The sequence below is a fragment of the Symphalangus syndactylus genome, chromosome 24 (assembly GCF_028878055.3).
Source record: "Symphalangus syndactylus isolate Jambi chromosome 24, NHGRI_mSymSyn1-v2.1_pri, whole genome shotgun sequence".
In the NCBI taxonomy this organism is placed as follows: Eukaryota; Metazoa; Chordata; class Mammalia; order Primates; family Hylobatidae; genus Symphalangus; species Symphalangus syndactylus.
This window is the reverse complement of record NC_072446.2, coordinates 70,001,018-70,015,174: the sequence shown is the minus strand read 5'-3', so window position 1 is coordinate 70,015,174 and position 14,157 is coordinate 70,001,018. Positions and strand designations below refer to the sequence as shown.

Sequence of the window (14,157 nt, the reverse complement as noted above, 5' to 3'; positions counted from 1 at the left end):
AAAGATGGAGTTCTAGAGGTGCCTTAGCCTTCACCATCTGTACTTCCAAACTACTTTATTGTACTGTTCTTCTGTGAGAGACATATTTGAAAATGTAGAACTTTAGAATGTTGGAAAAAAAATAAAGCTTTTCAGTTTTGCCACCAGGGTCAAGTGGTGGTCTGTCTCCTGATCTCAGGAAAGACTGTGATTGTCTTCAGCTCTGTCAGAGTAAGAGCTTAGTTTATGTTTCTGGCTTTGGCTTTATTATAATTTTTGGTTTAAGCTTATTGTCTAAATTATCTGAACTAACATGTCCTATTAGGTGTCAAAGATGCAAAACAAAGTTTCCCAGATAGTGGGGCTTTTAGGGAGAGAGAGTTTCTGTCTGCATTTCACATTATGCAAACCTAAATTTGTTTTAGAATCTTAAGTTTACCTTCTATACCAGTTCTTATGTGAATGTAATCAAAATACAAAGCAATCAGAAAAAAGTCATCTACCATGTATGTAGTGCTGCTTTTGTCTCATGAAGAATATGCATGTACGTGTGTGATTATTTGTGCTTATCCCATATTTGTTGGATTAGTTTACAGCGATAGCTCTCCTTTGATTGAGAAGATTCAAGCATTTGAAAAATTTTTCACAAGGCATATTGATTTGTATGACAAGGTAAGATTCCTCTACAGCAAAGCTACCAGTCGTGTGCCATCTTATCAATGCATTTGAGGTACTTGTGATTATGATCATAGGCACTGGAGTCAGACTACCTTGGCTCAGACCTCAGTTCTGCCACTTACCTGCAGTATGGACTTTGATTAATTACTTCTCTGTGCCTCAGTTTTCTTTTATTTGGAGATAGAGGTATAAATACCTACCTCAAAGGATTGTTAAGAGGCAGCAATAAGTTAATATATTTAAAATATCAGAACCGTGCTTGGCACAAAGCTTATACTTCTGTCGTACTTACCCTTATCACATATAAACATTGTATGCTTTCTCAAAGTGTATAATAGAATGCTCAGTTAATGGTAATTGACTACAGAAAAGCAAGTATCGTTTTCATACTTTCATATTTTATAGGATGAAATAGAAAGAAAGGGAAGTATTTTGGTGGATTTTAAAGAACTGACAGAAGGTGGTGAAGTAACTAACTTGATACCAGATATAGCAAATGAACTAAGAGATGCACCTGAGAAAACCTTGGCTTGCATGGGTTTGGCAATACATCAGGTAACTATTTGTCTTATGCATAGTTTTGTCTAAACTTTTTTAATGTTTGCACACACATGCACACCTTGTCTAAGTTTAAAGGAAGATTTTACAGTGACTGTACTTTCTATAAGAGATACTTAGCTTTTACGAAAAGATGTTGGCTAGAACTGAGAGGTTGCAGTTCCGTTCGGAAAGATACCATTCATTCTATATACAACAGCTTATCTAAATGAAATATTTACTTCCAACTTATTTGGATTTGCTTAATCTTGCTAAAGATTGTGCAGAAATTAAACCTTGCTTTCAAGAAGTTATACAATCTCATAGGGAAGATAAAACAAGGAATCATGGTGTTACCAGTTATGAACTTAGAGCAAAAAAGAGCAACCTTAGATTTAGGTTCTGTGGCATGAGGCAAACCACTGAGTGTCCCTGTATATCAAATGTAAATAACAGTTTGTACTGTGCTTGCCTGAGTTTTGTTTCAGGGTCAGGTGATACAACATATATGAAAACATTTTTAACTTTTTTAATTTTTTAAATTTATTTTTTATTTATTTTTTTGAGATAGAGTTTCACTTTGTTGCCAGGCTGGAGTGCAGTGGCATGATCTCCGCTCACTGCAACCTCTGCCTCCTGGGTTCAAGTGATTCTCTTGCCTCAGCCTCCCGAGTAGCTGGGACTATAGGTGTGCACCACCATGCCCAGCTAAGTTTTGGATTTTTAGTAGAGACGGGGTTTCACCATGTTGGCCAGGATGGTCTCGATCTCTTGACCTTGTGATCCGCCTGCCTCGGCTTCCTAAAGTGCTAGGATTACAGGCATGAGCCACCTTGCCCAGCCAAAAACATTTTTTAGGCTAGCAAACAGATACATGCTTCAAGGTAATGAGTAGCAAATCTCAGGACAGGCATACACAAAGTGCTGGGGCATTCAGAGGGGCATTCTCCTACCTCTTGCATGTGCTGTCCATTCAACATAGAATCCCCTTCCCTTCACATAGATTATTTGGGCCTAGCTCAGTTGTCTCTCTGTAAAACCTTTCTCGTGACCACTTTTCAAAACTTTGATGGTATTTTGTCTATACATCTTTATGGTCCTTATAACAATTACAGCTGTATATGTGCATCTTATTTTGCCTCTTAGGTTGCCAGCAAACTGCTGTGCACAAGTGGTATTGTTTGTTTGTTGTTTATTTATTTATTTATTTTGAAATGGAGTTTTGCTCTTGTTGCCCAGGCTGGAGTGCAATGGTGTGATCTTGGCTCACTGCAACCTCTGCCTCCCAGGTTTAATTGATTCTCCTGCCTCAGCCTCCTAAGTAGCTGGGATTATAGGCTTGCACCACCATGCTCAGCTAAGTTTTGTATTTTTAGTAGAGATGGGGTTTCACTATGTTGGTTGGGCTGGTCTCAAACTCCTGACCGCAGGTGATCCATCCACTTCGGCCTCCCAAAGTGCTGGGATAACAGGTGTGAGCCACTGTGCCCAGCCTGTTTATATTATTTAATGTTAAATGCCAAGGGAGTGAGTATTAGGTATTTTAAAGGTCATTTTTATTTCCTATGTCTTGATTGATCAGTGAATATAGAGAAATAGGAATGCATTTTTTTTTTTTAAATTAGTATCAAGAGGTGATGGTTTTGGGGACTACTATAAGGGCTTTTAATGTTAGGTTTCGTTGGGACAGAAAGTAGCAGACTGGGATGCTGGAGTTTTTCAGCACAGGGACAGCAAAATCCAAAGTAAAACATCCACTATAAAGAAAGTAGTCATAATTAAATATTAGATTTTTAAAGGGCTGTTAAAGTTTTCTGTTTTTATTCTGTTTCTGTCCATAAACTTTATATTCTTTATAAAAATAGAGTTCTGTATAAAGAGGATATTTTGTTTTCCAACTTCAGAGTAAATGTCTGTCCTGTTTAGGTGTTAACTAAGGACCTTGAAAGGCATGCAGCTGAGTTACAAGCCCAGGAAGGATTGTCTAGTGATGGAGAAACAATGGTAAATGTGCCACATATTCATGCAAGGTGAGGAATTTGATGTATTAAAGTATTACTTAGAATGGGACATTGAAGGCCATTTAAGAATGAAAACGCTTATTTTATAAAAATGAGGAAATCAGTAAAAAGGACATGAGTTCCTTGCCATCTCATTGATCATCATACTGAAATAAACTCATTGAAAATTAATCAAAGACATCATGACAGTACTTCCTAAATAAGGAAGAAAATGTTGATTTCCTAACCTGCAGATTTTTCTAAACATTGGTTTTGGATGTGAACTTATCAAGACCCTGCTGTGTAAGTTTAATAATCCATGTATGGGTTGAGTATCCCTAATCTGAAAATCTGAAATCTGAAATGCTCCAAAATTCAAAACTTTGAGCCCTGACACGACACTGAAAGGAAATGTTCATTGGAGCACTTCAGATTTTTGAATTAGAGATACTCAACTAGTAATATTGCAAATATTTGAAAGTCCCAAAATTCCAAAATACTTCTGGTCCCAGGCATTTTGGGTAAGGGATATACTCAGTCTGTAATACACTAAGTGTTTTTTGTTAAATTACTAGGTTTCTGTTAGATACAAGGGAATAAATGAAATTATTTTGTTTTTCTTGAATTTATCTTTAAGATTTTAAATTCATTAGAAGAATTCATTATAAGGTAATCATCAGAGTTTTTCTTTTCCAGAATTTATAGAAGACAGTTTCCTAGCAGTTCTTTAAAAAGAACTTAGAAACCCAAAGGTTTTTGAATCTGTAGATTTTCCTTTTGGCATTATTTTTTTCCTTAAATTTTTTTTCTTTTTTCCTTGAGAACAGCCTATGAGATAAGAAGAAAAAGGAAGATTTAGTGTTGTTTCTTTTTAAGAATGGTTTGGCCGGGCACCGTGGCTCACGCCTGTAATCCCAGCACTGGGAGTCCGAGGTGGGCGGATCATGAGGTCAAGAGGTCGAGACCATCCTGGCCAACATGGTGAAACCCCGTGTCTACTAAAAGTACAAAAATTACCTGGGTGTGGTGGCATGCACCTGTAGTCCCAGCTACTCAGGAGACTGAGGCAGGAGAATCACTTGAACCCGGGAGGCAGAGGTTGCAGTGAGCCGAGATTGCACCACTGCACTCCAGCCTGGCGACAGAGTGAGACTCCGCCTCAAGAAAACAAAATAAAGCAAAACAAGAATGGTTTAATTCTTGTGATATTTCTGATATATCGAAAGGATGATTTGGTTTGAGAATTCTTAGTCGCTCCTAAAAGGAACTTGTGAAAATATAAAAAACATCAACTTTCTGTTCATTACTTCCTGTTTGTCTTTAGGGTGTACAACTATGAGCCTTTGACACAGCTCAAGAATGTCCGAGCAAATTACTATGGAAAATACATTGCTCTAAGAGGGACAGTGGTTCGTGTTAGTAATATAAAGCCTCTTTGCACCAAGATGGCTTTTCGTTGTGCTGCATGTGGAGAAGTTCAGAGTTTTCCTCTTCCAGATGGAAAATACAGTCTTCCCACAAAGGTAATACGTTCTTTAACTGCTTCTTTCTTTATCTTGGTAAAGAAGGCAAATCAGAATACAGAAAACATTTCCCAATGTTTCTGAACACAGAGCTTATTTTTATTTTTTATTTTCGATTTTCTGCTTTTATATTATGAAATACTTCAGGGTAAGAAAAATACAGAAATAAATAAAACATTCCACTACTCATCACCCTGAATTTACATTTTTCAGCTCTGGACACATTTTTTAATGATATAAAGCATTACTGGCACAATTAGTGTCTGTTTTTTACCCTTTACCTGTAGTATTCCCAGGGATGATCATTGTCCTGAAGTTATTATAATATGCATCCCTTCCATTCATATTTCTGTTGACTTCTAGGTATACACACCAAATTTTTTTTTCCCTTTATTTCTTCTACTATTTAGAAGTGGTGGGTTTTTAAAAAATCTTTATTAGCCTTTATTAAACTGGATTTTAAAACTATAGAAAAGTTCAGAGAATAATGTAATTAACATTTATCTACTCTATGATTTGGCAAATATTAATATTTTGTTATTTTAGCTTAATTTGTAACAAAAATATGGTTATATAGTTAAAGTTGAAGTCTCTCTGTTCTCAGTTTTATTCCCTTTATTTGCTCCCCAGATGCAACCACTATTCTGAAATTGGCATGTATTCTTCAAGTTTACATTTTTATTCTTGACTATATATGTAGAGTTAGTTTTTTGTATTGTGTTTACATAAATGGTATCCTGAATGTAACATGCAGCTGTTTTTTTACTTGGTTATTTTGAAGTTCTACCTATTTTAATACATATCGAATTCTTTCATTTTTGCTATTGTGGAGTGTTGCCTTAAATAAATAGCCACTATTTATCCATTTTCCTGGAGGTAGAAAATTGTGCTCTTTCCAGTTTTTTATAATAATAAATGGTACTACAGAGAACATTCTTGTACATGTCTCCTTAGCATAGGAATACCAAGTTGTAGCCTGTACTTTTTTTTTTTCTTTTTGAGACGGAGTCACGCTCTGTTGCCCGGGCTGGAGTGCAGTGGCGCGATCTCAGCTCACCGCAACCTCCGCTTCCCGGGTTCAAGCAGTTCTCCTGCCTCAGCCTCTCGAGTAGCTGGGACTACAGGCACACACCACCATACCTGGCTAATTTTTATATTTTTGGTAGAGACAGGGTTTCACTATGTTGGCCAGGCTGGTCTCAAACTCCTGACCTCGTGATCCGCCTGCCTCAGCCTCCCAAAGTGCTGGGATTGGCTGGCTATACTTATTTTTAACTGTATTAGATGTCACCAAATTACTTTCCAGAGTATTGTCCCCAACTTAAATCTTTGCTGGTAGTGTTAAGCAGTTACCATTTCTCCGTATTTTCATTAACACCTGGTATTGTTAGACTTGTACATTTTTGACAGTTTGGGAGGTGTAAATAATACTGCATTTATAATGTGAATTTTTCTGATTTCTGTTGTCGTTGAGCATCTTTTCATATCTTTAGTGGCCATTCAGTTTCTTTCTTTATTGAATTTTCTATTTATATCTAATGTTCATTTTCCTGTTTATTGGTTTATTCTTTAATTTTGTTTTTTAGAGATGGGGTCTCATTCTGTTGCCCAGGCTGGAGTGTAGTGACATGATCATAGCTCATTACAACCTTGAACTCCTGGGCTCAAGTGATCTTCCCATCTCAGCTTCCCACGTAGTTGGGACTACAGGTGCCAGCCACTGTGCCTGGTTCTATTGGTTTATTGATAGGAGTTCTTTATACATTCTACATACTAATTATTGTTGATTATATACATTAGATATTTTCTCCCAGTCTTTGGTTTGTCTTTTAACTTTGTGAGTTGTTTTGTTGTACAGTTTCACATTTTGACATGATCAAATTGTTGTCTTTTCCTCCATAACTTGTACATTTTATGCCCTGCTTAAGAAGCTGTTCTTCGGCTGGGCGTGGTGGCTCATGCCTGTACTCAGCACTTTGGGAGGCCAAGGCAGGCAGATCACCTGAGGTCAGGAGTTGAAGACTAGCCTGACCAACAGGGAGAAACCCCATCTCTACTAAAAATACAAAATTAGCCAGGCATGGTGGCACATGCCTGTAATCCCAGCTACTCGGGAGGCTGAGGCCGGAGAATCACTTGAACCTGAGAGGCAGAGGTTGCAGTGAGCCGAGATCACGCCATTGCACTCCAGCTTGGGCAACAAGAGCAAAACTCCACCTCAAAAAATACTTAAATAAATAAGAAGCTGTTTTCACTCGAGCATTATAAACATATTTCCTACATTGCTTCTAAGAATCCTAAGTTTTGTTTTTTATCTTTAGATCTTTTGTCCATCTGGAATTTAAGCCATTGGTGAATGGCATAAAACTAGGGATTTAAGCTGGGCATGGTGGCATATGCCTGTAGTCCCAACTACTCAGTAGTCTGAGACAGGAGGATCGCTTGAGCCCTGGAGTTTGAGACTAGCCTGGGCAGCATAGTGAGACCCCCATCTCTTAAAAAAACAAACTAGTGATCTAATTTTTAGGTGAAAAGCTATTTGTCCTGACACCATTTATTAATTAAGCCCTCATTACCATGGATGTATAATGTTTCCTCGGTGGTACCCAGAGTCATCTTTATCACCATTGGGCTTTAATAAATTTAACATTTGTTAAATTTTTGCTCATGTGAAGGGTTGAATCCTTAGTGAGGTAAATAATCCCTTGAAGAATTAAAAAGGGAAACATAAGATGTTTATGTTTGAAATTCCTAAGGCTTCTTTCTCTTACTGGAAGAAGAGGGTATGTGAGATTCAGCTGTTGGTTTTGAATAATCAGTGGTGTTGATAGATGGGTTTCATCTGGTGTTTGTCTTGGCTTAAGGTTCAAGGTACATCCTTTAGCTCAGAGGCCAGAATTTAAATCCTGATTTAAACCAGATATTTTCTTCCTTTTATTTTGAAGACGGGGTCTCACTCTGTCACCCAGGCTGGAGTGCAGTGGCATGAATACAGCTCACTGCAGCCTCGACCTCCTTAAGTCAGATATTTTCTAGACAGTGTTTGTTAAGGGTATTTTCATGCCCTCTAATAGATGAGGTAGTAGCATTGACTCATGAGTGATGTCGTGAAGAGGTCCTCTGTTTGTCTGAACTGTAGGGATTTGAAGTGACAGAAAGATGGCTGTTTCAGTTGATCTCTATTCCAGCCACTATTGCTGCAAAACACATCACTCCAAAACTCAGTGGCTGAAAATAAAGCCAATTTTATTAGTTCTCATGATTTCTATGGATCAGGAGTTTGGAAGAACTACTGAACTGGCTAGTTCTGGCTCCAGGCCTCTCATGGAGTTGTAGTCAGATGGTGGCTGGAGTACAGCAAGGTGGCTGGGGGCTGGCCAGGCATCTTCTTCTCCATATGGCTGTGTGGGCTAGTTTGGGCTTCTTGCACACAGTATAGCAGCTCAGGGCACTCAGTCTGCTTATATGGCTGCTGACAGCTTCAAGTCAAGAAGTCCAGCTGGTAGGCAGAAATGGCCTTGCCTTTTGTGAGCTAGTCTCAGAAGTTGTGCAACATCACTGTGTCACATTCTTTTGGTTACAAAGTGAGTCACAAGCCTTCTCAAATTCCAGGAGAAGGAATTAGCCTTCATTTCTTAATGGAAGAGTAGCAAGGTTCTAAAAAGACTTGAAGATAAATATTGTTGCGATCATAGTTGGCAAATACAGTCTGCCACAGTCTGAATTTATAAATGCTTCTTGAGATCCAAACACCAAACAAGTGCCTGTGTGGTATAATAAATATTACACTCTACAGAAAGTGCAAAAGGAGCCCAGATGAGAAAGCTGGGGATTAAAGAAAACTCTGGAAAGCCTTTTGAAAAGGAGAAGATTGGCATTGGGCATGTGGGACAGAATAAGAGGGGGTGTTCAAGGAGCAAGAGGTGGCATGGGCACAGAGGAAGCAGTAAGTGCTTCGTGTGGGAGGCAAGCAAAGCACCTTGCATACCCATTGCAGGATAAGAACGGTAAGCGAGAAGGATCAGTTGGAAAGTGCCTCAGAAGCTCTCGATGTTAAGTTGTTGCAGGAGGAAATAGAAAGTCATTAATCTCTCAGTGGATTTTACTTTACTAGCATCCTGAGACCAACTTTTAAAACAGTATTAAATGAAATGTTTTAACTGAATTTTCCTGAGGTGTGATTATAGTTTATCAAAATCTGAATGTGAATTACTTTTGTTTCATTCAGTGTCCTGTGCCTGTGTGTCGAGGCAGGTCATTTACTGCTCTCTGCAGCTCTCCTCTCACAGTTACAATGGACTGGCAGTCAATCAAGTAAGCAATCAGACTGTTACATAAAAGGCAGTCTTTAGATGTCACACTGTTGAGTAAATCCATAATTTTACTGTATTATATTGTATGTTTTATCTAAATGACAAAGTGTATAATAGTGTATAATAGATGGTTTATTTGATGAAGAATTTTTATGTTAAAATAATTGTCTGTCTTTTTATTTTTTTATTTTTTGAGACGGAGTCTTGCTCTATCGCCCAGGCTGCAGTGCAGTGGCGCGATCTTGGCTCACTGCAAGCTCCCCCTCTGGGTTCACGCCACTCTCCTGCCTCAGCCTCCTGAGTAGCTGGGACTACAGGCGCCTGCCACCATGCCTGGCTAATTTTTTTGTATTTTTAGTAGAGGTTTAGTTTAGAGGTTTCACCATGTTAGCCAGGGTGGTCTTGATTTCCTGACCTCGTGATCCACTCGCCTCAGCCTCCCAAAGTGCTGGGATTACAGGTGTGAGCCACCGCTCCTGGCCTAAATAATTGTCTTTATTTGAAATTTATTCTCTGTCAGATTCCAGAAAGGGTTCATTATGCAAATATTGTGTCCTACTGAGAAATAGTTGATTTTATATCTCAATTATGTGATTAATTGAACTGGATATAGGCCATAAGCAAAGCTATATGATTCATTCCGTAATGAGCTGTGATAGAAATAATATTGTTTTGAAGTTTTCGATAGACTTCCTTTGAAATGGCATGTTTCATTTTATGTTCTCAATGTTGCAATGGGGCATTTTACTATACGGTTTTTTTAATAGCTTTTTTTTTTTTTTGCAAGTCAGAGTTTTCTTTGTGTATGTATTTTTCATCCCATAATTGATTCCATTTTTTCTAGCTGTAGATCTATAGCTCATCCCTAAATATAAAATTATGAATGGTTTTGAAGTCAGTGCTCTCTAGCAAACCTGGCTGAAATGAGATGGTCCTAAGAACTAAGAACCTAGAGAAAAGATAAGATGGTCTGCTGCTAACTCCTTCACCCCCTTCTTCCCTGAAAAATTAAGACCAACATATATAATAATTAATTGTACTATAGTGAGATCTTTACAAACACCCCATTTTATAAAAGAGGAAATGGTTAAGACTCTTGAGTACGATCGTGTGGCCTATGAGTGTAGTAGAGCCTGATTTCCAACGCAGTCTGTGGGACTTTTACCACTTAAGAGGGACAAAGGGTTAGTCTGGAGGTAGTAAGTTATTTCAGTTGATTATTCACAGTCACTTACAGATCAAACTTCATGTTCTACTCTTTCCTCCCTTCTCACTACTGCACTTGACTCATCTTAAAAAAGTGGGTGTGGGGGGGTGAATTGATTGTGAAGTGGTGAGTGATCTTGGAGCAAGGTTTGAAGTCGTGCAGGTTAGGTGGATGCCAGCGCCTGGCCCATGACCTGAAAAACATTGAGAGGTAGTCTAGATTTATGATGAATGTATTCCAAAGTTATTATTTTAGTGTTCAATGATTGTATTTACATTAATTATTAAGTAAAAAAAGCTTTAATGTAATAACATGTGCATGTTTTTAAAAATTCAATCAGTGTGGAAAGGCACAGTCCCCACAACTTGCCGTTACATTATACATAACTTTAGATACCATTCTTGTGTGTCTTTCATCCTTCGCTTTACTGCAGTCGTTCTACGTGAGCTGAGGACATTAGAAACATACTTGTTCTTTTACCTTCTAGACTTTCTCAGTTCCAACATTACTTTAAATTGTCAAGGTTTACCTTTTGTCTTCTAATTATAATTGTCTTCCAGAGTTTATTTATAGGTCATGTCTAACAAAAACAATAAACAGGCATTTACATTTTTATGTTAATAAAAATGCCCGATATGGCATTCCCCGGGATAAATAATATGAGCTTCTGACTTCTCCCTCCATCTTTTCTACTCCTACTTGCGTCCTCAGTAGTCGAAGCTGGTGCTGAAACTGGCTGGACAGTTTATCCCCCTTTAGCAAAAAACCTAGCACATGCAGGAGCCTCTGTGGATCTGACCATCTTCACGTTCCACTGTCTCTTCCATTTTAGGGGCCATTAACTTTATTACCACAATAATTAACATAAAACCTCCAGCTTTGTCCCAATATCAAACACCCCTTTTCGTCTGTTAAGTCCTTATTACGGCGGTCCTTCTACTCCTTTCCCTTCCCATTTTATTAACATAAAAATGTAAATATAGCTCAACAAAGAACCAAGTGAAGTGATCAAATGCCAAGCAAAGGAGATGTAATTTATGTCACTGGGTTTTGTTTTGTTTTGTTGGTTTTTACCCCTTAAATGAAAATGACTAAAGCATCAAATTATCTTTTCTTATACTCTGCTAGTTATTTGGAATTATCCCACATTTTAGTGTGCATCATATTTGGACTGTAACTTTGTCATTTAGTACTTTATTTTTCCTAAGGTTTCTAAGTGCTGGTTTTACTTCTTAGAGTATGCCTGTACCATTTCACCATAATTCTCCATTCTCTCTTCAATATACTATGGAATACATGGAATCCACCTTTTATTCTTAAAAAACAAAAACAAAAAAACATACCTTCCTTCTGCTTGAGTCTGGATCAGTAGTTCTCCAGACCTGCATCCTGCGTCATCCTGGGATCTTGCTTCATTGCATTTTTTCTAAGGAATATTCCCAAGTAAATTTTCAGAAAGTATACAGGACAGGTAAAAAGTTCTAAGCCCTTGCATGTCTGAAAATGTCTTTATTTGGATCTTAGTCTGGCTAAGAGTTTGCCAGCTATTGAAGTCTATTTGGTTTTAATTTTCTCTGCTGTTTATGAGAGGTCTGGTGCTCATCTGATTCTCATTCCTTTGAGGACTAGACTTTTCCTCCTCTTTGTAACCGTTTTATCTATCATGCTGTGAAACAGTGAAAGTGTATCTAGTTGTCTCTATCCTGCTTGATTGGCAGGATCTTTTGTCTTCAACTCTAGAATATCTGACTTTTCTCAGCTTCCTATCAAATGCATTCCTTGGATTATTTGTTTTAACTTTTTCCTCACTCTTTCATTTTCTTTGTTCTGTTTTCTAGATTTCTTTGGCTTTTTCTTATATCTTCTCTACAAATGCTTGATTTTTATATACATGCTTTAAATTTCCTTGATTTCGTACTTGTTTCCCCATAGTTCCCTTTTTATAGTGGCTTATTCCTGTTTTATGATGGCAATATTTTCTCAAAACTCTTAGGCAGTTTTTTGTTTTTAATGCTCCCTGAATTATTACCATTTAGTTTTCAAATGTCTGATGAGGAATGAGAAAGTATTTGAAGTAGGTAAGATAGGTTTCCTTTGCAATTTTTTAGGTAGTAGTTTTTTCTCACAAGACTTTACCTCTGAATACAAAGATAGGGGTTTGGGCTATCAGATTTTGCTTTATGAATGTGTTTTTGAATTGGAATTGGGTTTCTCAAATGGTAGAATGAAGAGTCTTTATTCTGAAGCTCTGATATTCTCACTGCACAGTTTAGCTCCCTTCACAGGGCGGATGGGTTTGTTTCCTTAGAACAGTGCTCTGGTTTTTGCCAGATGATAAAGTACACGTTCTTCCCCTACCCATCTGTCCACTCACCTTCTCCAAAAATTCTCAACAGCTATTCCATGACTTGTCTTTCTATTGATTACCATTTTCTTCCAGCCATCTACTCCTGCCCTCTGTTCCTTCCACATCCGACTTGGAAGCTTCTCTGGGGCTCTGCTAAGAACACTGGGTCCCACTTTTCTTGTATGCTTATAGCTTTTGCCCATGTGTATTCTGGACTTCATTTTGTTTTATCCATCAATACTTTACCATTTGCTGTTTTCAAAAATTTCATTAATATCTCATTTGCTGATGATACCTCTACATACCCCCAAATTTTTAGTGACTCATTTTGGTGGACATTTTGGAGGGAGGCTAGGCAAATACATACATTCATTCCGCTATCTTGAATTGGAAACTGCTGAAGTAATTTTAGATATACCATTAAACTGTTAATAAGCAAATCTGCTTTTATCTCCCTCAGCATCATGTGAACCCTGAATAGTTAATATCTTGCAGAAACCATCCAAAGTAAGTATTCTAACTGAAAACTATTTAAACTTTTTAGAATCCAGGAGTTGATGTCTGATGATCAGAGAGAGGCAGGTCGGATTCCACGAACAATAGAATGTGAGCTTGTTCATGATCTTGTGGATAGCTGTGTCCCGGGAGACACAGTGACTATTACTGGAATTGTCAAAGTCTCAAATGCGGAAGAAGGTATGGTACAACTCTTTTCATTATTTGTCTCTCAATAATGATTCATCAACATTCATCTTTTCTGAGATGCCCCTGAATCTCAAATAATTTGAGGAATTTCTTGTTGCATACATAAGATGAAACATTCCCTTAAAAAAAAAAAATATATTTGTAGCTGCCTATGACTTTGTTTTATATTCTAGTTGAGTCATTGTAGGGAAAATGAAAATACCAACTATTGTATTTAATACTTTTAATTTACAGGTTCTCGAAATAAGAATGACAAGTGTATGTTCCTTTTGTACATTGAAGCAAATTCTATTAGTAATAGCAAAGGACAGAAAACAAAGACTTCTGAGGATGGGTGTAAGCATGGAATGTTGATGGAGTTCTCACTTAAAGACCTTTATGCCGTCCAAGAGATTCAAGCTGAAGAAAACCTGTTTAAACTCATTGTCAAGTATGTATGCTGTCATTTGAAATTTTATTACATAGATGGATGTTGGGGGTTCTCTTGGCTACAGGTAACCAAAAACTAGTCAAAATGGTCAGCAAACTACAATCCATGTACCAAATCCAGCACTCCCTCCACTTGAGTATGGCCTATGAACTAAGAATGGTTTTTATATTTTTTAATGGTTGAAATAAATTAAAAGAATATTTCGCAACACATGAACTTATATGAAATTCAGATTTCAACCGGATGTGGTGGCTCACGCCTGTAATCCCAGCACTTTGGGAGGCCGAGGCGGGCGGATCACCTGAGGTCAGGAGTTCGAGACCAGCCTGGCCAACATGGTGAAACCCTGTGTCTACTAAAAATACAAAAATTGGCCGGGTGTGGTGGCTGGGCGCCTGTAATCCTAGCTACGTGGGAGGCTGAAGCAGGAGAATCACT

General features: G+C 37.8%; 1 protein-coding gene across 3 annotated transcripts in view; it reads left to right on the top strand.

Moving 5' to 3' along the window:
• MCM8 (minichromosome maintenance 8 homologous recombination repair factor) overlaps positions 1–14,157 on the top strand; it is a 48,344-nt gene that overhangs the window by 3,428 nt on the left and 30,759 nt on the right. For 2 of the 3 annotated variants that reach the window (XM_055265055.2, XM_055265054.2), the window contains exons 4-10: positions 569–651; positions 1,063–1,212; positions 3,121–3,224; positions 4,519–4,717; positions 8,946–9,031; positions 13,129–13,280; positions 13,524–13,719. In XM_055265055.2, coding sequence (XP_055121030.1) covers positions 569–651; positions 1,063–1,212; positions 3,121–3,224; positions 4,519–4,717; positions 8,946–9,031; positions 13,129–13,280; positions 13,524–13,719 — 970 coding nt within the window. The remainder of the gene's footprint in view (positions 1–568; positions 652–1,062; positions 1,213–3,120; positions 3,225–4,518; positions 4,718–8,945; positions 9,032–13,128; positions 13,281–13,523; positions 13,720–14,157) is intronic. The other variant, XM_063634017.1, reaches the window with a different exon arrangement.